General features: G+C 36.8%; 3 protein-coding genes across 5 annotated transcripts; all 3 read right to left on the minus strand.

The window, feature by feature from the left end:
• Window positions 1-13,234: 13,234 nt before the first annotated feature.
• On the minus strand, window positions 13,235-13,636 carry LOC132624417 (uncharacterized). The gene has a single exon (XM_060339201.1). It carries the CDS (start codon window positions 13,634-13,636, stop codon window positions 13,235-13,237), a length of 402 nt encoding a protein of 133 aa, XP_060195184.1.
• A 2,432-nt stretch (window positions 13,637-16,068) lies between these two features.
• Window positions 16,069-22,300, minus strand: LOC132624418 (large ribosomal subunit protein uL11m-like). Its single transcript, XM_060339202.1, has 2 exons — window positions 22,223-22,300; window positions 16,069-21,820 (listed from the first exon to the last, which is right to left on the minus strand). Exons 1-2 carry the CDS (start codon window positions 22,298-22,300, stop codon window positions 21,377-21,379), a joined length of 522 nt encoding a protein of 173 aa, XP_060195185.1. The 3' UTR covers window positions 16,069-21,376.
• LOC132621688 (large ribosomal subunit protein uL11m) lies at window positions 21,805-24,833 on the minus strand. 3 transcript variants are annotated; one of them, XM_060336043.1, is made up of 2 exons: window positions 24,250-24,833; window positions 21,805-21,820 (listed from the first exon to the last, which is right to left on the minus strand). In XM_060336043.1, exon 1 carries the CDS (start codon window positions 24,718-24,720, stop codon window positions 24,253-24,255), a length of 468 nt encoding a protein of 155 aa, XP_060192026.1. In that variant the 5' UTR covers window positions 24,721-24,833; the 3' UTR covers window positions 21,805-21,820; window positions 24,250-24,252. The 3 variants fall into 3 exon arrangements, with proteins under 3 accessions (XP_060192026.1, XP_060192024.1, XP_060192025.1); XM_060336041.1 differs by lacking the exon at window positions 21,805-21,820 and adding an exon at window positions 21,843-21,962; XM_060336042.1 differs by lacking the exon at window positions 21,805-21,820 and adding an exon at window positions 23,021-23,711.
• Window positions 24,834-25,147: the final 314 nt, after the last annotated feature.

Here is a 25,147-nt window from a genome sequence, read left to right on the forward strand (position 1 = left end):
TTTTTCATTTATTTCTTTTATTTGAATGTTAATTGATTCTGAGGAAAAAGCCCAAAAATACCCCTATGCTATTCGAAATATGTTAGATTTACCCTCCGTTATATTTTTTGACTCAAAAATGCTCTTGGCATTACGTTTTTAGCTCAAAATGCCCGCCAGTTATCCAAATAGCTCAAAAATACTCTTCATACTAATGTTTGCTCCAAAAACAAGAGAAAGGGAACCAATTTTGCACTTTTTTTTTTCTCGGAGACGAGGAGAGTGGGCTTGAATTTGTGAGGAATATAATAATAACATATGAAATAAGTAGTATAAACATTTCTAGGTTTAACAAATACCTAGTATAAACAATATTTTTCCGATCCAAAAAGAGTGTCCACTTAGCCTTTATTTTCTTGTTCAAAAAGAGTGTGCACTTATCAAATGAAGAAAGAATTAACCTCATTTTTTCATATTTGCCCTTATTAAGTATTAAGTGATCAAATCCCAATACCTATTTAATTAGGGGTAATTTAGTCAAATTACCTATTTTTACCTAGATATTAGTATTTTCTTAAGGGGTGTGCAAATGGCTAAATAGACACTCTTTTTGAACCGGAGGAGTATTATTCACAATTCACCCATGTCCACCAGTTGTGAGGCAAAAATTGTCACCATTCCTCTTCAACTAAAATTACACCTTAGAACTGATCACTGTCTCAAAATCTATTGTGGTCGTAAAATATCCAATAATATTATAAAAACTAAAAAATGTCAACGTGCTAATGTCTGTTTCATTAGCAAGCAAGGGTTGCACCCTATTCACATTTTATTGTCCATATTTCCTCCTAAAAATATATTATTATTTCTTTAGAAAATGCAAGGACATTTAAAAATAAAGAACTACAAATGTTAAGACAAGAAGCTAAGGGTGCGCATACTCTCATAAATAACGAAATTGAAATTTTTGACACTTCCATTTCGATATCACGGTTTTTGATATGCATTTTTTTAAAAAAAAATGGTATTCGGTTCTTATAGAAAAATACCAAAATATCAAATATCGTACGGAAATACTCAATTACATATACAATTTATATTATATTATTATATAGACAAAAATTTAAATAATCAAAATATAGTAAATAAAAAACCGCATTATTATATTTCTCACATATTCACCTCCAACCCCAACCCCCCCCCCCCCCCCAAAAAAAAAACTGAAAATAAAAAAAATATGAACAAGGGCAAAATTACCCATTCGAATAACTCAAAAACAAAATTGGTTCATTTTCTCTTGTTTTGGAACAACCGTTAGTAGGAAGGCATTTTTAAGATATTAGATTAATTTAATTATTTTCTACTAACCATTATTCACAATTATTTTTTTTAAAGTGAAAATAAAAGGTGAAAAGAATCATTACATATCTCTAGAATAAGTTCTTCCCTTGAAGAAAGTGCTCAACTAATTTCACGTAATTCTGTATACAAATATTTGGCAATAAATTGTAAAATATTATTACCGCAACCAGCCAAACTTCCAGAACAAACAAAAGCAAAGCAAAAAACCCAAACCAAGGAGCATCCGACCCTCCTACCACTTTCTAGGAAGGGTGTAGGAAGGATCAGGTCTCACTCTAGGAACAAAACTGATCAATCAAATATGTTCATTTGCTAGCCTGCTTTGATTCTCTAAACATTGACACTCTTTCCCTTACTGTGAATTGTATTTGTTGTATAATGAAGTCCTTCTGTACACTGCAGTCTCTAAATATCCTCCAGTTCCTTGATTGCCAAATCAAGTAGGTCATTGCTCCAAGAACTGCAACCACCATTGTTTTTTTAACCTGCTCCAGTGCCTCTATCATAACCATTGCAAACATTCTTTTGTCCCAGCCCGTGGCATCTGTATTCCCATCCATGTATTTACATCCCTCCACAATTCAACTGTCCAGTCATATGTAACAAATAGATGGTTCGCATCTTCTATTTGTTATTGTGTACACAATACACACAAAGCATTAGCACAGTGGAACCCCATATTCAACATTCTCCCCTTAGTTAGCAACCTATTTTGATTTGCCATCCACAAAATGAACCTATGTTTAGGTTGTAATATCTTGGACCAAATGAGTGTAGCAGTAGCAAGGTTTGACCCTGACTCCAACATAGTGAGATAACTCCTAGTGATAGAGTATTTATCGGATGGAGTAAGGGTGTACCTATCATTCCTATACCAACTCATCATTCCTAATTTCAACTTGTTCAGCTTCTTCCAATACCAGCTACTATCTGTTGGGGGTACATGACCCCAAAAATCATTTACATTCTTCATATATATGCCATGGATCCATTTTACCCATAAAGATTCCTTCTTATTAGTCATCATCCAGACCAGTTTCCCAACTGTTGCTCTATTCCACATTTTGCAGCTCCTTATGTTTAATCCTCCTTGTTTCTTTAGTTTACACACATTGTCCTGAGCTACTAGTGCTACCTTCCTTTTGTTTACAGTAATGCCCTATAAGAATTCTCTATATTTCTTAGTAACATCCTTCAACACACTCTGAGGTAGGATAAACACCGAGCCCCAAAAATTATACAAAGAGAAAAGGATAGAGTTAATAACCTGTAGCTTTCCTGTATAGGATAAACGTCGGTTGAAGTAGTGCTTATCCTCTCTGTGATTTTTAAACTCAACTGATGGCAATCTAGTTTGTTCCACTTCTTTGGAGACAGTGGTAATCCGAAGTGATGTGCCGTGAAATTACGGCACATTCGACGCCAACTACTTAGTATTTTGTAAATCCCCAAGTACTTTTGATGTCGCTTCTCGTGTTTTTGTGTTAATTTGTAGAATAACATGTGCTGGAAGCGACTTGAGGCAAAATGAAGCAAAAACCAGCTGAAATGAACCAGAACATCACCTGCGAATCGTATGTACTGCATGCGAGTCGCAGGTGCTGCAACATCTATTGACATAGATGGCAAAAGAAAGCAAGACAGTGGTGCAACACATGCAAGCACCACATGCAAGTCGCATGTGGTACATGCGAGTCGCATCTGATGCCGCAGATGCTGCACCACAACTGATTGAAGATGCAATACCTGTGACGATTTGGTGCAACCTGCGACTCGCAGGTTGCACATGCGACACCAAGTGCGATTCGCACTAGATGCACAGGGGTATTTTTGTCTAGAAATTATTCCCGTTTTGGACATTCTATAAATAGATTTTCTAGGGTTTTGGACTCATTATTCTACAGATTTTTTGTCTAGATTTTTGTGGAGCTCATTTATTATTGGTTGGTGAAGTCTTTAAGAGATTCCTTTTGCTTTTGTCATCTTCTCCATTGAATACTTTTGTAAGCTTTATGAATACACTTTACTTTATTGCTTTACCTTTAATGAATATTAGTAGCTAATACTTTAGCTAAGGTTGTGGGACCAAATGTGTTAGTTATGTGATTGGGTTTCATACTCATAGTTCATTTATATGATAATGGTGTTTTCTATTAACTCTTCAAGCATTAATGTCTTGTGATGGTGTACAACATTACTTGTGCCTTAATACCATTACTTTGCTTGGAAAAGAAAGTAGAGGTTAGGAAAAGGGTAAATAGCAACAATTTGGGTCATTAAATCCATCTAATAGCTTGAGCTAGGAATAGGAAAGTTGGTTGAGGCTACATGGGTGATCTCTTATAAAACATTCTAGGGCTTGGAAAAGCCTAGGATGAAATTTGCTAATTTGGTTGGAAAACTATTAGCAAGATTCGCGTGACCCTTGGTTTAATGCATCTAGGCATATAAATAAGTTGAATTGATACCCAAGCGCATTACTTTCCATTGGAACCACAACCTTGGTCCCATTTACCAATAGTTTACATTTTATAACCACTCTTAGTCTTTAATGAACAAACAACAACCAAACTACTATTATACTCCCCCCTCTCTCGAAATATAGACTAATAGTCGGGTGTTACACTTGACAAGTATATTTCTTCATTGTATTCTCTGTGGGATTCGACCCTAACCTCGTTGGGTTCTATATTTGACAACAACCACTTACTCCTGATATTAAAGGTGTAATTTGGGCGTATCACCAAGTCCTTCATTGGAAAGGTGCCTAGAGAGAATACAGTAATCTCCAGCAACCTAGACTGTATTGCACCATTAATTCCAGCAACATATAGAATTGATTTATCTGAGTTAGCTACCAGTCCAGTTGTTGCTGAAAAATGTCCAATAGCTTCCATGATCCTCTTAACTGGATCTTCCTTTCCTTTACAAAAAATCATCAAATCATCTGCAAAGATGAGATGAGTGAGTTGTTATTTTTTACACATGGGATGGAATAGGAAATCTGTAAGCTGACTCATTAGTTTCCGAACGCTTTTCAGATACTCCACTACCAATACAAAAAGGCAAGGGTGATATTAGATCACCTTGCCTTAAACCCCTCTTTCCTTCAAAGTAACCATACCCCTCACCATTTACTTTGACAAAAAATCTAGTCGTGGTAATACAAGTCATAATCAATTGAGTGAACTTTGGAGGGAATCCATAGCCTTCCATCATCTCCTGTATAAACTCCCAATGCACCATATCATATGCCTTTCTCAAATCTATTTTCATCAAATATCTAGGTGTGGTCTGTCTTTTGTAATGTCTCAGCAGGTCATGGCACATCAAGATATTGTGAATTAATGATCTATCCTGGACAAATGCACCCCGGTTTACACTCACAATACTTGGCAAGACAGATGCTAGTCTAGTGCATAATAGTTTTGATATGCATTTATATACCACATTACAACAGGATATAGGTCTATATTAACTTGCACTTATAGGAGCAGCAACCTTGGGAATAATAGAAATCATAGTGGCATTCAGTTTCTTGAGAAGCATACCTGTTCTGAAAAATTCCTGAATAGCTTTACAAATGTCACTACCCACAATGTTCCATGGGTATTTAAAGAAACCACTTCCAAACCCATCAGGGCCTGGACTTTTGTTCTCATTGATACTGAAACATAGCTAATTTTATTTCCCTATCAGTAAATGGTTTAAGCATTTCACACTGCTGGCTTACTGTTAATTTTTCCCCTTGGTCAAAAATTGTACTATGGGATTTCTTCCTGTGTTCCCCCTTCTCTCCTAGCATAGTTTGAAAGTAGTCAACAAAGACTGCAACTACTTCATCAAGATCATTTTTGGTTTGTCCATGAGCGTCTTGGATTTGAGTCACTGATTGTAGAAGTTTCCTCTGTTTGATGATAGAGAAAAAATACTTAGTGCACTCATCTCCTTTTCTGATCCACAAAGCTTTGCTCTTCTGCAGCAGAAAAGATGCAGCCAAGCTTGATGACCTTCTGAACTTCATGTTTAAACTCTTCTCCTCTGCTTGTAAAGGGACATTTCTAGGGTCTTGCTGTAGTAATGCTTGTATTTTCTGCAACTCCTCCCTATCCTCATCTGCTTTAGTCACAATATTGTTAAAGTGTTGTTTGTGGAGCTTCTTAAGATAATATTTCAACATCTTCAAACTCCTCACCACTTTATACATATCATATCCACCCACCGGAGTAGACCACACAGTTTGTACTATCTGGTTGAAATCACAGTGTTTGTTCCACATGTTCAGTACTCAAAGCTTTTAGCTCTCACACTTCTATTCTGTAGCATACTGATCACAATAGGACAGTGATCGCTTGTGCCTTCCGGTAGGAACTGTGCTTCATAATCTAGCATATTGTCCATCCATTCTCCATTCACTATTGCCCAGTCAATCTTTGAGAAAATTCTAACATCTTGCTTGTCACTCCATGTGTATCTATATCCAATGTTCTTTAATTCTATAAAACCACATCTATCAAGGCAATTCTGAAAGTCAAAAACTTCAGCTAATGAAACAGGTGACCCTCCAATCCTATCCTCATCATGTAATACTGTGTTGAAATCTCCAAGAACAATCCATGGACTTTGATAGTAAACAACTTTGTCAGTAAGAGACTCCCATAAACTTTTCCTATCTTTTTTAAGGTTAAATGCATACACAAAGGTAGCATAAAACTTAAGTTACATAAGAATATAATGAACCAAACAGGTAAGAGTTTGAGCTGTCTCACTTTTCACATCCATCTCAAACCAATCAGGTCTCCAAACCCCACAATTCTTCCATTATAATGGGAAGCATGGTTACTAGTATAGTTCCATCCTCCATACATAGTTGTCATTATTTGTGTCAACTTATTCACCTTAATCCTTGTTTCCAGAAACCCCATCAATCCTACATCCACCTTATTGCAAAGGAGTTTCACCTCCTTCTGCTTATTGAGGCTATTAAGGCCTCTAACATTCTGGCTGAATAGTTTAACCATCCCCTCAGGGGAACACTGTATTACCACCCCCGTTCTTTACTTCAGCAATTTGCTTGCTTGTTCCAGTTCTATAACTGTCTAATAGTTGGTAATTGTTAGAGGTCTTGACCGTAGTAGCATTAGTAATCACTGCCCCAGCTTTAGCCTGTTGTTTCCATCCGGTATTTGCTTGCCTTCCCCTAAAAGTTCTATTGATTAGAGCATTTTTATTATTTGGAGCAGTTCTTACCCCAGTACCCCCAATGTTTGGAACAGACACCTGGTTACTATCAGTATCATTTGCTACTTTTACAACACCTTTGGTAGCATCAGTTTGTTCAATTTCTGCAGGACATTGATCAACGGACTCATTTTGCATATTCACCTTATTCTTTCTACAAATATCTTCCTTATGGCCATACTTTTGACACAGCTTGCATACAGACGGTTGCCAATCATACGTCACTTTTTGTTCAATCACATAGCCTCTTTCATTCCTGAAATACACACAATCTGGCAATGGTGGTCCAATTTTCACCTCCAACAATAGCCTAGCAAAATTGAGCCCAACTTTCTTCTCAGTATGTTTATCAGCCATCAATGATTTACCAAAGAAACTACCAATCTTACTTCGCCCCTTTGCACTCTAGTATTTGAAGTCTAACTCGGGAAATTTTATCCAAATAGGTACAAAGTAGAGTTCATCTCTAGATAATTCTATTTTCGGACTCCACAATTTGATAATAAACGGCTTGTTGTCGAAATGGTAAATCCCTATTTGAATTACCTCAAGCTGCCCTTCTTCTGAATCGAACCTTACCAATACAATGCCATTTTTCATCATGGAAATTTTATTGATGCCATGTTTCCCCCACTGCCTCTGGATGTAGCCATTAAGCACCGAAAATGGCGGACGAGCCCAAAATACATAACAAACCACCGAGTGTTTCCAATACGCTATTTCGGAACTGATATCCTCATCCTCAATTTCACATATTAGTTGTTCACCTTCACATTCGGTAGTAACATATTCCAATTTGAAGCCAACATTCGTTATTTTAGAGATATCAAAGTTTTCCCACACCGATCCTTTAGACTCGGTTTCAACCATACGTTCGGAAGCCTTACCTGATGTCACCTCACCTCTTTCTGCTTCATCTGCCCACGAGAATCCACTACCACTATCTAGTGTTTGGATCAGTTTTTTCCATGCCTCTGTTCTCTCTTTGCCTAATACTGCTTTGCTCTTAATTAGCGGTGTGCTCACCTTTTCATTCCCCATCGTTATTATGGCTGAACTCAATTCAAACCCTGTAGTTGTTGCTATCTCTATTGAGCTTGTTTTAGCTGCGACAGGTTCTCCATCATGGTTTCCCCTACTTCAGTAACATTTGTTGGGTTAGCAACTACTACCGAAGAATTGGTGGTCTTTCCCAAAGCTTTCTGATGGACAATCCCCGCCGGATTCGCAGCTTTGGACCTCTTTCCCATGGAGTGCGCACGTTAGGCTAACGTGCACTGAGAGAGCCCAAAACTATCCATCCCTGTTGTATACAGGTAATCTTAAAAAAGAAAAAGTAATTAATAGGTCAAAATGCATCAATGGTGTAAGATGAACTTTGGAGGAAAGGATAAAATGTCATTGATTTCGCATAGATGATCTAGATACCCATGTGAATTTACTATCCTAACCTAATTTGGGCCATTATTAGAGGTGTTAAAATGGGTTTACCCAGCCCAACTCAACTCAGTCCTAAAGGGCCAAAGAATTAAATGGGCTAGAACGGACTGGCCCTTTTAATTGAAGGGCCAGCAAAATGGCAGCCCAACCCAGCCCTAAGCGGGCCGATGGCTAGGACGGGCTAGCCTTTAAGTTTTTTCGTCTTCCGAAATAATATTTTCTAAGTGATTTTTGGTACAACTTGAACATGAAACTTTTACAATATGAAATAGAATTTTCTACCACCCATTCTTGCGCAAATCCATATCATAGAAGAAAAAAATTCAAGAGAACAATTTTTTATTTTTAATCACTAATTCAGATCACATTCAAAAGAAATTGAACATAATATAAATTCTAAGTCTAAAAAGTATTACTCCAGTTTCTAATTTACTACTTAGTAGTAAGTACATTTTTTATTATCTTTTTGTTTAATTTACTTATATTTAAAAAAAAAATTAATTTATTATTCTTTTCTGGCTTCATCCCAACTCTTGAGGCCGGCGAGCCAAGAGAGATTGAGCTTTTGAGCCTCACTTCTATATGAGCTAAAGAAATCTTAATCGAACCCTACCTAAATAAAGAGTTAGGTTGGAACTGCTTTGTGGGCCAAGCTAATATTGACAGCTCTAGTCATCATGGCCAAATCAAGATTTGATTTTTCCTAAAACACCTACAAGGTGGAAACTTTTAATTGTTGACTGTAGGCTGTAGTCCCTCAGATTCCAATGATGTAACAGTGAACCAAAAAAAAAAAAATGTTGTCATTGTTACCTATATTTATGGAGGCTAATTCGGTTGCTGATGGTTTAGCCAATTTATCGTTTAGTCAAGAGTATCGCTTTGAATGACATTCACATGTGCCTTCTAGCATTTCTTCGCGTACTGCAAGAGATGATGTCAGAGTCTCATTCCCTCGCTTAGTTTCGGGCTAGGTTCTCTCCCTCTCATGTGCCCTAGGAAGCGGTCCATAGCGTGTGTCAATCGATCGTATCTCCTGCGGGCTCCTGCCATCACTTCTCTTACCTCTCTGGTGACAGGAAAAACATGAAAAACATAACTATAAACCAACTCTATAACAAGTAGAAATTCGGCTGTCTAAAAGATACTCAAGTGCAAAGACAAGGTCCTATAAATCCGAGACATACTCCTAGCTCCTGATTTTTTTTTCATTTTTTTTAAAAAAAAAAAGAGAAAAAGAAGAAGATATTTACTTATATCAACCAAGTATCCTAGTGTAGAAGGAGTACTATGTTTTGCTTTAGCAATAAAAATTCGAGGATGAGACTTTATTTAAATATATGTCTCAAGTATTACAGAAGAAAATTATAAACATGCAAAGATGTTTTATAGTATGCTATTTCCAAATCTTTGATCAATTGCTTCATATAACAGACTATTTGTTCAATGACCAAGCTAGAGTTGCCATATCTTTTAAAAGTTTAATCAAATATAAAGTATAATGTACTTTGATAAGAGTTTAATGTCCTTTTTGCTTCTTCTTCTTTTTTATTTTTTCTCTCTTTGGTTTGTGGTAGGCAAGGAAAGATGATAAGAAGTAAGAACGTCGTTTTCCCACTATTATAAAAATCTTTTGAATTGGTCATTTTTGTGGAGGCTTTGCTAATGAGTGGTCCACCATTATTAAACTAATAATAATAATAATAGGAAAAGGCGAAAAAGTTTGTGCTAGGAATACGTTGCACGTAGAGAATAAAAGTTGGGTGTCATAAAGATTTCACACACATGAAAAGTGACCTTTGACGCTCCCTAAGGTTTGATATTAGAATTGGCTTTTGGAAGAATTCATACTTTATTAAGTTTGGTTTTGAAAAAAATTATTGCGCGCCTTTATCTTTTTTGGTTTTCCCGTTTTGGGACCCAATAATTATTTTTGAGGCGTGTATGAATTGTTTTTATCATTAGAGTCTTAAATATTTGACCCTGATGTGCAAATAATATTTGTATTTGATGATTTATCATGAATTAACAAATTTTACATTTACTATTATTACTGCAACCTTTTATACTAAAATCCACAATGCGAGCAGGCTCACGCAGCAAAGTTGACGTCATGTGATATTGAACCAAAATTGAAAGAAGGTTGAGGACTCAACCTTTATGGCGCAGTCATCTTTGAAACGTGTTAAGTGCTTGTAATTCAACTAATTTTCCTATAAAATATCATAGCTTTGATCAGGTCACAGTAAGCGCCATCTAATCCTAGGCAAAATCATGTCTCTAGAGAGGACTGGCTTTGGCTTCTTGTTTTCTAGCCAAGATTTTTGTAACATGAGAAGTCATTTGTACAATGAATGGTAATCAGGAATAATACCATTCATTTATTTATTTATTTATTTATTTTAACTGTAGTGTCCAAATTAACTTGAACGCATCTCTATTTTTTTTTTTAGCTTCTTAATCGTAGTGTCAGAATCAGCTTGCGCACCTCAACTAATTTCACGGGATACCTTGCCACAACAACAACAACAACAACAACATACCAGTGATATCCCATAGCGTGAGGTCTAGGGAGGGTAAAGTGTACGCAAACCTTACCCCCATCTCAGAAGATAGAGAGGCTATTTTCGAAAGACCCTCGGCTTAAGAGAAAATATGACGAGAAAAGGTTAGATAAGCACAAACAGTTCAAAGCAATACGAAAATGAAACTTATGAAAGCGACAAAAGCCATGATAAAGCAGTCTGAGAAAAAAAACAGTAATTACCATAGATAAATACGATAATTGTGGTACAAGAAATAACATATAGTTGCAAGAATCAAAGGACAAGAAAATGAAGATCAAAACTGTGACTACTAGTACGATGGGATGCGTGGGACTACCTACTAGCCTTCTACCCTAATCTGAGTCATTCATAGCCTCCTATCTAAGGTTATGTCCTCTGTAAGCTGGAACTGCATCATGTCCTGTCTAAGCACCTCTCCCCAATACTTCTTCAGCCTACCTCTACCTCTTCTGAAACCGTCCATAGCCAACCTCTCACACCTCCACACTGGGGCATCTGTGTCTCTCCTCTTCTCATGCCCAAGCCATCTCAGTCGCGCTTCCCGCATCTTGCCTCAATTGATGTCACTCCCACCTTGTCTCGGATATCTTTATTCCTAGTCCTATCTTGCTTGGTGTGCCCACACATATATCCCAACATTCTCATTTCTGCAACTTTCATCTTTTGAAAGTTCGAGTTCTTCACTGTCCAGCACTCCACCCCGTATAACAAGGTCGGTCTCACTACCACTTTGTAGAACTTGCCTTTAAGCTTTAGTGGCACCTTATTATCACATAGCACTCCTGAAGCGAGCCTCTATTTCATCCACCTTGCACCAATACGATGTGTGACATCGTCGTCAATATCCCTATCTCCTTGTATAATAGACCCAAGATACTTGAAACTTCCTTTCTTTTGGATGGCCTGGGTACCAAGCCTCACTTCCATGCCAGCCTCATGTGTTACGTCACTGAACTTGCACTCTATGTGCTCTGTCTTGGTCCTACTCAACTTGAATCCTTTAGACTCCAGAGTTTATCTCCAAACCTCCAGCTTAGCATTCACTCCGTTGCGAGTCTCATCAATTAGGAATATGTCATCCGCGAATAACATGCACCATGACACCTTACCTTGAATTTGCTGCGTCAAACCATTCATCACTAAGGCAAGTAAAAATGGACTAAGAGCTGATCCCTGATGTAACCCCATCTCCACTGGGAAGTGTTCCGAATCTCCTCCCACTGTCCTTACCTTAGTCTTGGCGCCCTTATATGTTCCGAGTCTCCTCCCACTATCCTTACCCTAGTCTTGGCTCCCTTATACATGTCCTTGATTACCCTAATGTATGTCATAGATACACTCTAACCTCCAAGCATCTCCATAAAACCTTTCTTGGCACTTTGTCATAAGTTTTTTCTAGGTCGATTAAAACAATGTGTAAGTCTCTCTTCCTCTCTATATACCACTCCACCAGTATCCTCACAGGATGAATGGCTTCTGTAGTTGAGCGTCCCGGTATGAATCCGAACTGATTCTCTGAAATGGACACGCCTCTCCTCACCCTTATCTCCCTTTCCCACACTTTCATAGTGTGTGACTTAGCAGCTTGATACCTCTATAGTTGTTATAACTTTGAATGTCGCCCTTGTTCTTGTATAAAGGAACCATCATACTCCACCTCAATTCCTCAGGCATCTTTGTCATCTTAAAAATGAAATTAAACAACCTAGTCAGCCACGCCAAACCTGCCCTGCCTACACTTTTCCAAAACTCCCAAGGGATCTCGTCAGGCCCGGTCGCTCTTCCTCTACGCATCCTACGAACATCACATTTAACCACCTTTACCTTTATACTCCTACAATACCCAAAATCATGACGTCTCTCAAAGTACTCCAAATTTCCCAACACAATGTCTCTGTCACCTTCTTCGTTCAAGAGTTTATGGAAGTATGACTGCCATCTCCGTCTAATGAGAGCATGCTCCACCAATACTTTGCCATCCTTGTCTTTGATGCATTTTACTTAATCCAGATCCCGTGCTTTCCTCTCCCTTACCTTGGCTAGCCTGAATAACTTTTTATCCCTGCCTTTGTCCTCTAGTTCTGCATATAGGCGTTTAAAAGCTGTCGTTTTTGCCGTTGAAACTGCCAACTTCGCTTCCTTTCTCGCAATCTTATACCTTTCGTTATTCGTCCGCTTCTCCTCCTCGTCTTTGCTATCTACCAACTTCGCATACGCCACCTTCTTTGCTTCCAACTTCCCTTGAACTTCTTCATTCCACCACCACTCCCCTCGGTGCCCACCACGATGACCTCTCGAGACCCCAGTACATCTCTAGTTGTTTCCCTAATGCAGTTGGTCGTCCTGTCCCACATACTGTTCGCGTCCCCCCTACTCTCCTAAGACCCTATAGCCCTCAACATCTCCCCCATCTCCTGGGCACTAGACGAAGTCAGAATCTCCTACCTGATTCTCGGCCGGTCATCCACAACCCTCTTTTTTTTCTTCCTAGTAATCTCCAAATCCATCACTAAGAGCTTATGCTGGGTCGTAAGGTTCTCACTCGGAATGACCTTGCAGTCTTTACAAAGACCTTTATCATATTTTCTAAGGAGCAAAAAGTCTGTATGCGTCGCAACCGTCGAACTACGGAAGGTTACCAGATGCTACTCTCTTTTCGGAAAACTCGAGTTGGCTACCACCAATCCAAAAGCTTTTGCAAAATCCAGGAGTGAGACCCCTCCTCCATTCCTTTCCCCAAAGCCAAAACCTCCATGCTTATCGTTATAGCCCCCTATAGATGATCCAATGTGTTCATTGAAATCTCCTCCAATGAATAACTTCTCGGTGGGCGATATACCTCTCATCACTTCATCCAAATCCTCCCAAAAGCGTCTCTTCTCCTCCTCGTCCAAGTCTGCTTGTGGCGCGTAAGCACTAATAATGTTCAAAGTAGACCCTCCCATGACAAACTTAATCGCCATCATCCAGTCATTGACCCTCCTAACCTCTACTACCTGGTCCTTTAGCTCACTATCTACTAAAATGCCTACCCCATTCCTATACATCGCCTTACCCGAGAACCATAACTTATACTCGTCCACATCCTTAGCTTTAGATCCTACCCATTTAGTCTCTTGGACGCAAGCTATATTAATCCTCTTCTTCTTAAGAATCTTAACTAGCTCTATGGACTTCCCCGTCAAAGTCCTAATGTTCCAGGACCCTACTCTCAACCTAGACGCTCCTTGAACCTACTTACTACTACTAACCCTAGCCCCCGCCCCCGACCATGAACATGACCCTAATCTACCATTGCTCACTAAAGCCACTAAGGCAAATATAAGCTACTCAAATATTTATCTAAAACAAATAGGAATAAAAACTAAAGCACAATTTAGCAAGAAAAATAGGCAAAGTCGGGCCACTACGACAAGAATGATAGCACTATAAGCGAGAGGAATAGAGGCAAGAATGTAAAGTCAAGAAGCAACGTGATGCAGGGAAAAATTAACAAGGCTAAAAGATAGAATTTTTACGGGCCACCGGAGATACCAACTCCAGGTGAATGAACCTGTTCGCCGCAAAAAATTCTAGTTCGCCGCCTGGATTTACTGTTCACCGCCGGAATCTACCGGGAAAATTGAGTACCTGTGCTGAACTGACCGGAAACCTACTGGAGAGGGGTTTCCGGTTGCAAAAACGGGAGAACAAAAGCAAAAAGTAAAGAGAAGAGGGGAGGGGAGAGATTTGGCCGGAAAACGCCCTACTGCCGGTGCTTGTCGGCCAGAGAGAGGAGAGAGAGGTACTTGGTCGGAGTGACTCACTGCCGTGAAAGGAGAGAGGAGGGGGGTGGGGTGGGAGTTACGTACTTACCGTTGGGGAGAAAGGGGAAGAAAGATAGAAACACGAAAATCCACGGGATACCTTGCCAACTCCAATTTATTTCTTTATTTATTTTTATAACCATTTGAACCTGAGATCTCATGGTTCTCAACCATTTTTTGACCAGGTGCAGAATAATGCGCCAATTTATGCATTGAATCACAAGGAGTACCACGGACCACTTACTTGTATACCATTTGGATTATAGGGGAAAAAAAATTCTTCAAAGTTTTCACATGTCGTAAAAAAGAAAGAAATAGGAAAAACATTGATCAAATTTGCAGGTCTAAACAGCCAGCTTTCAAGATTTCAGAGAAACTCACATGCACTTCTTTAGGAAACAGTATCTGGATTACAAGTCTGAGAAGTGGCTTTCAAGATTTCATTGGAATTGGTACCCCCTTTTGGTGATCAAACTCAAGCAGGGCATATCATTCTTAAAAAGATGAAACTTCATTCATGCACAAACATTAATAGGGACCAGCAATAACCACAGCTGCCAATAACCATGGACATAACTTGTATGCAAAACAGAACAACAAACTACTCGCAGGTACGCCCTAAAATTAAAATTAAAAGTATACAAGTCTATTATCTTTCAGTTTGTGACTTTGTGTGGCTATAATAATCTCATTAAGCGTAAAATTAAAAGTTTAAAGATACATTATTACTACTAAATATAGAAAGATGTTATTCTTTTTATGACCGACTAAAAGGAAGAATTTTTTAATTTTTTTTCAAAAAAAAAAAAAAAAGTGTTATATAAATTGGGATGAAGATAGTATAACAGATATCCAAGTGTATTATCTTTCAGTTTTCTTTCTACTATGTTTTGCTTTAGTAATAAAAATTCGAAGAGTAGACTTTATTTAGACACGTCTCTCAGATATTATAATATATATAAAGTTGGATCATATTTTTAGGGTATTTTTCTTGTTCATTACTGTCTTGTGAGTACACGGTATGACTTTTCTTTTCTTTTTCGTTTTCGATTTTGATTTCTATTCTACTACTAAGCTAAAATGAAAGTTAGATTTGAAAGTTGAGAATTTCAAGTCTTTGATCAATTGCTTCATCACGTAACAGACTATTTGCTCAATGAGAAAGCTAGAGCTGCCATATTTTTTAAGAGTTTAAATTTTATATATTGATGGTGTTAAAAAATATTTACACAATCAGATAATTACAAGTTATATGTCAATAAACATTAATTAGTATTCTAATAGAAATGATAACTAATATGTTGTCATTAATTAGGATTTACTAATAAAAATAAAAATTTACATTTTAAGTACATATAACCTTTTTTTTTTTTTTTGCCCTTTTGGAATGGCATAAGTCGTGTATAAGTTAATAATTTCAATATAAGAGAGATTTCTGTAATATAGGAAACATTAGGAAATACGTGTTGCATGACCAGAGGAAGTTTTATTTTCCTTCTCTCTTTGATTTGTTTGTGGCCGACGAAAATGAAAGATGATAACAACGTCGTTTTCTCTCTATTATTAAAACAAACAAACAAAAAAAAAAGCTTTTGAATTGGTCTAATCAGTTGTCTACCATTATTAAAATAAGAAAAACGCCAAAATATTTGTGATAGGTACTAGACACGTCATTAGGCACAAAAAATTCATGGAGAATACCATGAAGGTGAATTTTCAAGGGTATGAATAAAACAGTTGTATTTGGAATTTGTTGATACCCAAAATCTATCTTTTGAATTTAGAAACAAACACTGAGCCTAAAACATTGCAGATGATTTAATATCATTAAAAATTACATAGAAAAGTCACTAAACTCCCAAATGCAAGACGATTGCATAATCTAAGCTACAATAAGAACTTTGTCATACTTGGCCTATATAAAGAGTTTAACCTTCTCATTTGTGTGCTCAAAATTTTGCAGCATATCTTCTACAGATACGTCAACCCATGCCATTTGAACTCTCCAATTCACAATAGTATTGGCAGGTAACATAAGAATCATAGTATTCTATTTAAAGGACTTGGAGGGAAAAAGGGGGAAAATATTTAGAAGTTCGTATGGTAGAAACTAAAAAGAGGTTTTAGTGATACTGAAAGAAAATAAGAAAAGTCACAGCAACTCATTACATATCCAGAAGTATATGAAGATTTATTTCTTTTTTCTTCTCTTCTTTATTTGTACTTTAATAAGTAGGATTGATGTTTTCTTGGTCATTGTTCATTTTTGTGTTCTTATCGTCTAGTCAGCAAAGCCTCTAAAACTTGTGTGGTGGATCAATTATCTATCCCTTTTGGATAAGGGGGGACCATGTCATTTCAAGAACTTATAATCTGTTTAACTCTTATTGGCACAAAGGGGCGACTGGCCGTGGCTTATTAGTTAGGAGTATTTATTTGTCCGTTTTGGAAAACCTTGCACATGATGTCATTGTTCCTTTTTTGCAATGATGTGGACACTACTACCCTTTTTCATTCAGAAATTTGCTGAAGTTGCAACCACAAATGTAGTTTTAGATTCTTGATTATTTGATACTGATGTGACAATGAACAAAAATTGTTAGTTCTGCAACCACAAAGGTAGTTTTTAATCTTGAATATTTGAAAATATCATAGTAACAACATACTCAGTGTAATCCAACACGTGATTGTAGGAAGGTAGAATGTACGCACACCTTACCCTTATCTTTGTGGGTAGAGAGGCTAATAGACCCTCAACTCAAAACAAGTATAATCATGCTGGACTGAAAGTGAAAAGATCAGATTAAGCGTCATTCAATCCATACCGAGTCAAAGTAATGTCTCTAGGAAGGAATTTGGCTTATGCCTTCTAGCTAAGTTTTTTTGTTAACATGAAAGAAGTAATTTATACGATGAATCGTAATAGGAATTAATACAATTTATGCAATGAATTACGAGTAGCATTTTGTTGTATGCCACAAGTCACTCGAACAATTCTTTTTTCTTCAAACTTTTCACATATCGCTGAGAAAAAAATGAAATAGGAAACATCGATCAAATTTACAAGTCCAGACAACCAGCTTTCAAGATTTCAGAGAAACTGACTTGTACTTCTTCAGGAAACAGCTATCTAGATTACAAGTTTGAGAAGTAGCTTTCAGGATTCCAGTGATACACCCTGCGGTGATCAACCATAAGCAGGGCATATCATTCTTAAGAAGATGAAACTTAATTCATGCACAAGCATGAATAGGGATGAGCAACAACCATTGCTGCCAATAACCGTGGATAAAACTTGTGCTCATAAACAGAGTAGAATAAAAGACGACAGTACTGCATGCAGGTACGCACTAAATACCCATAGCCAAAATTGACATAGCCCTTGCTTTGCCCACTTCCAAGATATTTTTAGTAAGAGATTACTATTCTACTGAACTATACTTCCATCATGGTACCATGCAGGTTGGAAATGCACCATCAGATACAATATTAGCTCAATACAACTACGAAGAGATGATGCAAAACAGCAAGCATATTATCAGAACCTGATAACCACAGTGACAAAATTAATATTCCTAGTAAACTGTCCCCTCTTAAAACTTCTAGATGACTTGTGAATGAAAAAAGGAAGTAGAGGAAAAGAAACTTCCGTTAAACTTTGCAAAATGACATGAGACAACAATAAATTCTGCCACAACCAAAGTAAAATTTGCAAAATGCAAATCTTTCCAGTTTCCAGGATACAGAAAAGTAGTACAACATAAAACAGTAACTTCAATAAAGCCATAACACCAAAATCAACCCACCACATATTGCTGTCATAGCAGGAAAAAAATTCTTTCATCCCCTAAACTAGAAGGATTTATGTCAGCACAGAAGCATCAAAAGTCCAGATCAGATTCCTTTGTACCCAATAAATTGCTATATTGACAAGGTCAGTCACTAAAACCCAGAGTTCTCCCAGTCGGTCTGCCTATCCTCTTCATGTTTTTAAACTAACAAAACTCGTACTTCCAGCTAAGGTGCTTGGAATTGTGTCAGACGCTATAATAGGACTAACAAAGTTCTGGCTTCAGCTAGTTTGTTTTTTCTTTATCCTGAATGAATACCGGTAATTGCAGGCTGTTACTATGATGTAAGTATAAACAGTAAAGAACAGTGTTTATGGCAATTAATGATCAAACCTGAGGACTGACTATCTCCTGTGAGGAAACTTAAATCAAATGTAAAACAGAATGTAGAAAAAACTGGATGATGCAAATATATATATATATATATATATAAGTGCAGCTATGGTTTCAACTTTCAACAGCTTAGGGATGCAAAGAGACACTGATAATCAAACATAAGAAGACACCAAATTCCCAAGTCGATGCAAGAGTTGGCTATGGAACCCATTCCTACTTAAGGCCAATAGATGTAGGTCTATCTTAGAAGATTAAGATTATGAACAATCTCCAATGGAAGGGTAAAAAAATCAGTGAAACGGAAACACTAGAAATGGAGGATCTGACCAAGAAAACTAGCTAAGTGCTTCCTAGATGAATGCCAAATTTAAGAACAGAGAATTCAGCAAACACATCAAATAAAACAAACTAAAATTTCAAAGAAATGAATCCATGAGAAAACACTAACGAATCTGCCATAATCTGCGACAAACACAGGCAGTTACTTTTGGATCATTTTGAGAAGCCGTGCTGATCTTCTCTGTACAATTCCAACTCGATTGGATGCCCATAGCAACACCCAAACACAGGCAGTTTAACATACAATTCAAAAATCCAAATAAGTTGTGACAACATGCACCAAGTATGCATCAGCATGTCTTAACACCATAGAGCAGGTTTACTCTAGTAACTAACTAACCACTATTTTCTTGACTACACCATTATTACCACAGCCATCCCTTCTCTAACTTGACCAGGAACATTTCCCTTAACCAAGATGGCACTTAGAGGGAATACTATCATGGTAACAGAACTTGCATCAACAACAGAAATTGGTAGGTCTAATTTTCCATCCTCAGCTCTATCTATGTGAAAACATGCCCCTAATGCTAACACAAAATAGAAAATGAGTGGCAGTATGATCACATGTGTTAGCCCATTCTGCTCTTAGATTCACAATAACAGTATGATGAAAAGCATTAAACTTGCTCAAATTAACCCTAATAAACTTCAAAAAAAGCTATCTTTATTGCTAGAAAAACATCCATAATCCTATCATGCTTCCTTAAACAGCAAAATCGCTGCTTTAACAAAATTTACGACTCTCATTTCCAAATCTTACAAAAAACAAAATACAATAATACCCAAAACAACAATTCAGTAGTTCCAATCAATCCAGCTCTTTCTGAACTTCAATCTTAATTGCTCTGTTCTTAGATTCACAATAACAGTATGATGAAAAGCACTAAATTTGCTCAAATAACTAATAAACTTTTTTTTAAAAAAAAAAAAACATCTTTATTGCTAGGAAAACATCCATAATCCATATCATGCTTCCTTAAACAACATAATCATTATTTTAACCAAATTTACGACTCTCATTTCCAAATCTTACAAAAAAAACAAAATACAATAGTACCCAAACAACAATTCAGTACCCAAATAGAATGGGTTAGCCCATTCTGCTCTTAGGTTCGCAATAACAACATAATCAAAAGCATTATGCTTTCTCAATTAACAACTCAAATAAAGTTCAAAAAAGCTATCTTTATTACTAAGTAAACATCCACTCCATATCATTCTTCCTTAAACAACAAAATCATTGCTTTAACAAACCTTACGACTCTCATTTCAAATTTTACAAAGAAAAATACAGAATTACCCATATGAAAATTCAGTAGTTCCAATCAATCCAGCTCTTTCTGAACTTCAATCCTAATTACTCTGCTCTTAGATTCACAATAACAGTATGATGAAAAGCATTAAACTTGCTCAAATAAGTCTAATAAACTTCAAAAAAGAACTATCTTTATTGAACCTGCAAGGGTGGCTCAGTTGGTTGAGCATGGGGCTTTCATAATGGAGGTCTCAAGTTCGAAACCCCCTGCCTACGACAGCAGGGGATTTGCCTTCTGGGTCGAGCTCGTCGCACCGGGCTTGCCTAGTGCGGGTTACCTCTCCTGTGTGGTTTGCGAGCTATTGTACAGGAGCTGGGTTTACCCTGTGCGCACCCGAAGGATAGCGGCTGCGGGTTCCCATGTCATAAAAAAAAACTATCTTTATTGCAAAGAAAACATCCATAATCCATATAATGCTTCCTTAAACCACAAAATCATAACTTTAACCAATTTACTACTCTCATTTCCAAATCTAAAAAAGAAAATTACATAATTACCCAGACGAAAGATCAGTAGTTTCAATCAATCCAGCTCTTTCTGAACTTCAATCCTAAATTCCTAATTGTTTGCTCAAATTAACACTAATAAACCTCAAAAAAAGCTATCTTTATTGCTAGGAAAACATCTATAATCCATATCATGCTTCCTTTAACAACAAAATCATTGTGTTAACAAACTCTACAACTCTCATTTCCAAATCTTACAAAGTAAATACCACACGAAAATTCAGTAGTTCCAATCAATCCAGGTCTTTCTGAACTTCAATCCTAATTGTTCTGCTTTTAGATTCACAATAACAGTATAATGAAAAGCATTAAACTTTCTCAAATTAACTCTAATAAACTTTTTAGAAAACTATCTTTATTGCTAGGAAAACAACCATAATCCATATCATGCTTCCTTAAACATAGTACCCAAACGACATGTGTTAGTCCATTCAGCTCTTAGGTTCGCAATAACAACATAATCAAAAGCATTATGCTTTCTCAATTAACTCTAATAAACCTCAAAAAAAAACTATCTTTATTGCTAGGAAAACATCCACAATCCAAACAACAAAATCATTGCTTTAACAAACTTTCCAACTCTCATTTCCAAATACAATAATACCCAAAACAACAATACAGCCTTACCAATCAGTCTAGCTCTTTCTGAACTTTAATCCCCATAGAATTAGCCGTCCCAATAATAGACTTACAAATAGACTCCAAAGGCATATACTGACAAAACGGATCACTCTGTTTAATCTTAGCAATCTCATAAACATGTATCAACGTTAATGTCGACGCCGTTACATGTCCAGGTCGACCACTTCCAAGTTCAATACCAGCAGCCTGTTTTAAATACCAAGTAACTGACGGTGACTTAACGGTGAATTCAAATGTACCGTCTTTGAATGCCGAAATTGTTACGGCCATTGGTGTACCGGGTTTGAATTTTTGGGTTCTAGCGTTGAAGTCTTTGCAGAATGCCATGGAGTTGAGTTTGTATTGACCGAGAGCTGGGCCGACTGGTGGGCCGGGTTTGGCTGCACCGGCGTCCACTGTGAGACGAATTGTGGCGGAGAATGTACAAAAGAACTGGATGATGCAAAAATATATATAAGTGCAGCTATGGTTTCAACTTTCAACAGCTTAGGGATGCAAAGAGACACTGATAATCAAACATAAGACAGACACCAAATTCCCAAGTCGATGCAAAAGTTGGCTATGGAACCCATTCCTACATAAGGCCAATAGATATAGATCTATCTTAGAAGATTAAGATTATGAACAATCTCCAATGGAAGAGTAAAAAAATCAGTGAAACGGAAACACTAGAAATGGAGGATCTGATCAAGAAAATTAGCTGAGTGCTTCCTAGATGAATGCCAAATCTAACAACAGAAAATTCAGCAAACACATCAAATAAAACAAACTAAAATTTCAAAGAAATGAATCCATGAGAAAAAACTAACGAATCTGCCATATTCTGCGACAAACACAGGCAGTTACTTTTGGATCATTTAGAGAAGCCGTGCCGATCTTCTCTGTACAATTCCAACTCGATTGGATGCCCATAGCAACAGCCAAACACAGGCAGTTTAACATACAATTCAAAAATCCAAATAAGTTGTGACAACATGCACCAAGTATGCATCAGCATGTCTTAACACCATAAAGCAGGTTTACTCTAGTAACTAACTAACTACTATTTTCTTGACTACACCATTATTACCACAGCCATCCCATCTCTAACTTAACCAGGAACATTTCCCTTAACCAAGATGGCACTTAGAGGGAATACTATCATGGTAACAGAACTTGCATCAAAAACAGAAATTGGTAGGTCTAATTTTCCATCCTCAGGTCTATCTATGTGAAAACATGCCCCTAATGCTAACACACAAAATAGAAAAAAAGTGGCAGTATGATCACATGTATTAGCCCATTCTGCTCTTAGATTTACAATAACAGTATGATGAAAAGCATTAAACTTGCTCAACTTAACCCTAATAAACTTCAAAAAAAGCTATCTTTATTGCTAGGAAAACATTCATAATCCTATCATGCTTCCTTAAACAGCAAAATCACTGCTTCAACAAAATTTACGACTCTCATTTCCAAATCTTACAAAAAAAAAAATACAATAATACCCAAAACAACAATTCAGTAGTTCCAATCAATCCAGCTCTTTCTGAACTTCAATCTTAATTGCTCTGTTCTTAGATTCACAATAACAGTATGATGAAAAGCACTAAATTTGCTCAAATAACTAATAAACTTTTAAAAAAAGCCATCTTTATTGCTAGGAAAACATCCATAATCCATATCATGCTTCCTTAAACAACATAATCATTACTTTAACCAAATTTACAACTCTCGTTTCCAAATCTTACAAAAAAAACAAAATACAAAAGTACCCAAACAACAATTCAGTTTCTGCTCTCAGGTTCGCAATAACAGCATAATCAAAAGCATTATGCTTTCTCAATTACCAACTCAAATAAAGTTCAAAAAAGCTATCTTTATTACTAAGTAAACATCCATTCCATATCATTCTTCCTTAAACAACAAAATCATTGCTTTAACAAACCTTACGACTCTCATTTCCAAATTTTACAAAGAAAAATACAGAAGTACCCATACGAAAATTCAGTAGTTCCAATCAATCCAGCTCTTTCTGAACTTCAATCCTAATTACTCTGCTCTTAGATTCACAATAACAGTATGATGAAAAGCATTAAACTTGCTCAAATAACTCTAATAAACTTCAAAAAAGAACTATCTTTATTGCAAAGAAAACATCCATAATCCATATAATGCTTCCTTAAACCACAAAATCATAACTTTAACCAATTTTACGACTCTCATTTCCAAATCTAACAAAGAAAATTACAGAATTACCCAGACGAAAGATCAGTAGTTTCAATCAATCCAGCTCTTTCTGAACTTCAATCCTAATTGTTTGCTCAAATTACCTCTAATCAACCTAAAAAAAAAAAAAGCTATCTTTATTGCTAGGAAAACATCCACAATCCATATCATGCTTCCTTTAACAACAAAGTCATTGTTTTAACAAACTCTACGACTCTCATTTCCAAATCTTACAAAGTAAATACCACACGAAAATTCAGTAGTTCCAATCAATCCAGCTCTTTCTGAACTTCAATCTTAATTGTTCTGCTCTTAGATTCACAATAACAGTATAATGAAAAGCATTATACTTGCTCAAATTTACTTTTTAAAAAACTATCTTTATTGCTAGGAAAACATCCATAATCCATATCATGCTTCCTTAAACATAGTACCCAAACGACATGTGTTAGTCCATTCAGCTCTTAGGTTCGCAATAACAACATAATCAAAAGCATTATGCTTTCTCAATTAACTCTAATAAACCTCAAAAAAAAGCTATCTTTATTGCTAGGAAAACATCCACAATCCAAACAACAAAATCATTGCTTTAACAAACTTTCCAACTCTCATTTCCAAATACAATAATACCCAAAACAACAATACAGCCTTACCAATCAGTCTAGCTCTTTCTGAACTTTAATCCCCATAGAATTAGCCGTCCCAATAATAGACTTACAAATAGACTCCAAAGGCATATACTGACAAAACGGATCACTCTGTTTAATCTTAGCAATCTCATAAACATGTTTCAACGTTAATGTCGACGCCGTTACATGTCCAGGTCGACCACTTCCAAGTTCAATACCAGCAGCCTGTTTTAAATACCAAGTAACTGACGGTGACTTAACGGTGAATTCAAATGTACCGTCTTTGAATGCCGAAATTGTTACGGCCATTGGTGTACCGGGTTTGAATTTTTGGGTTCTAGCGTTGAAGTCTTTGCAGAATGCCATGGAGTTGAGTTTGTATTGACCGAGAGCTGGGCCGACTGGTGGGCCGGGTTTGGCTGCACCGGCGTCCACTGTGAGACGGATTGTGGCGGAGATAGGGCGGCGTGTTAGGATTTCTTTTAGGGTTGCCATTGGTTGAAAATGCGGCGGCGATGAGTAGGGTTTTGCTGCGCCGGTGAGTGGAGAGGGTTTAGTTTGTTAGTTTTTGCAGTTTTGAGTTCTGGGCTTCTGGCCCATTGTCGTATGGGCTGCTTCATTAGTGGTCTAATAGGAAGAGACGTGTTGAAGTTTTAAGTTTCTTTTCATGACACTAGTAAAAAAAAAGGAAAATTTACTGGACATAATTATCTCTAAGACTTATTTATTAATAATAACTATCTTTTATTTTATTTATTGTTAATAGCTTAAATTAATTTCAAAATTACCGGTTGTAACTGATCTACAAGCGTCTCTGTATTTCCCTAAAGTTACGGCCCATGTTCCCCAATAACTCCCAATCTCTTCTCTTTTCAAATTAATTTCTCTCCCATCTTCAATATCTTCAACCGTATTATACGCC

Source organism: Lycium barbarum, chromosome 12 (assembly GCF_019175385.1).
Source record: "Lycium barbarum isolate Lr01 chromosome 12, ASM1917538v2, whole genome shotgun sequence".
NCBI classification, from domain to species: domain Eukaryota; kingdom Viridiplantae; phylum Streptophyta; class Magnoliopsida; order Solanales; family Solanaceae; genus Lycium; species Lycium barbarum.

Bases quoted from the DNA above. Each gene is read 5' to 3' on its own strand.
- LOC132624418 (XM_060339202.1), bottom strand. From the start codon at position 22,300: ATGGGCATCCAATCGAGTTGGAATTGTACAGAGAAGATCGGCACGGCT. The intron at 21,821-22,222 runs GTTTGTCGCAGA...TGCATCATCCAG, and splicing joins ATCCAAAAGTAACTGCCTGT to TTCTTTTGTACATTCTCCGC.
- LOC132624417 (XM_060339201.1), bottom strand. From the start codon at position 13,636: ATGTATAGGAATGGGGTAGGCATTTTAGTAGATAGTGAGCTAAAGGAC.
- LOC132621688 (XM_060336043.1), bottom strand. From the start codon at position 24,720: ATGGCAACCCTAAAAGAAATCCTAACACGCCGCCCTATCTCCGCCACA.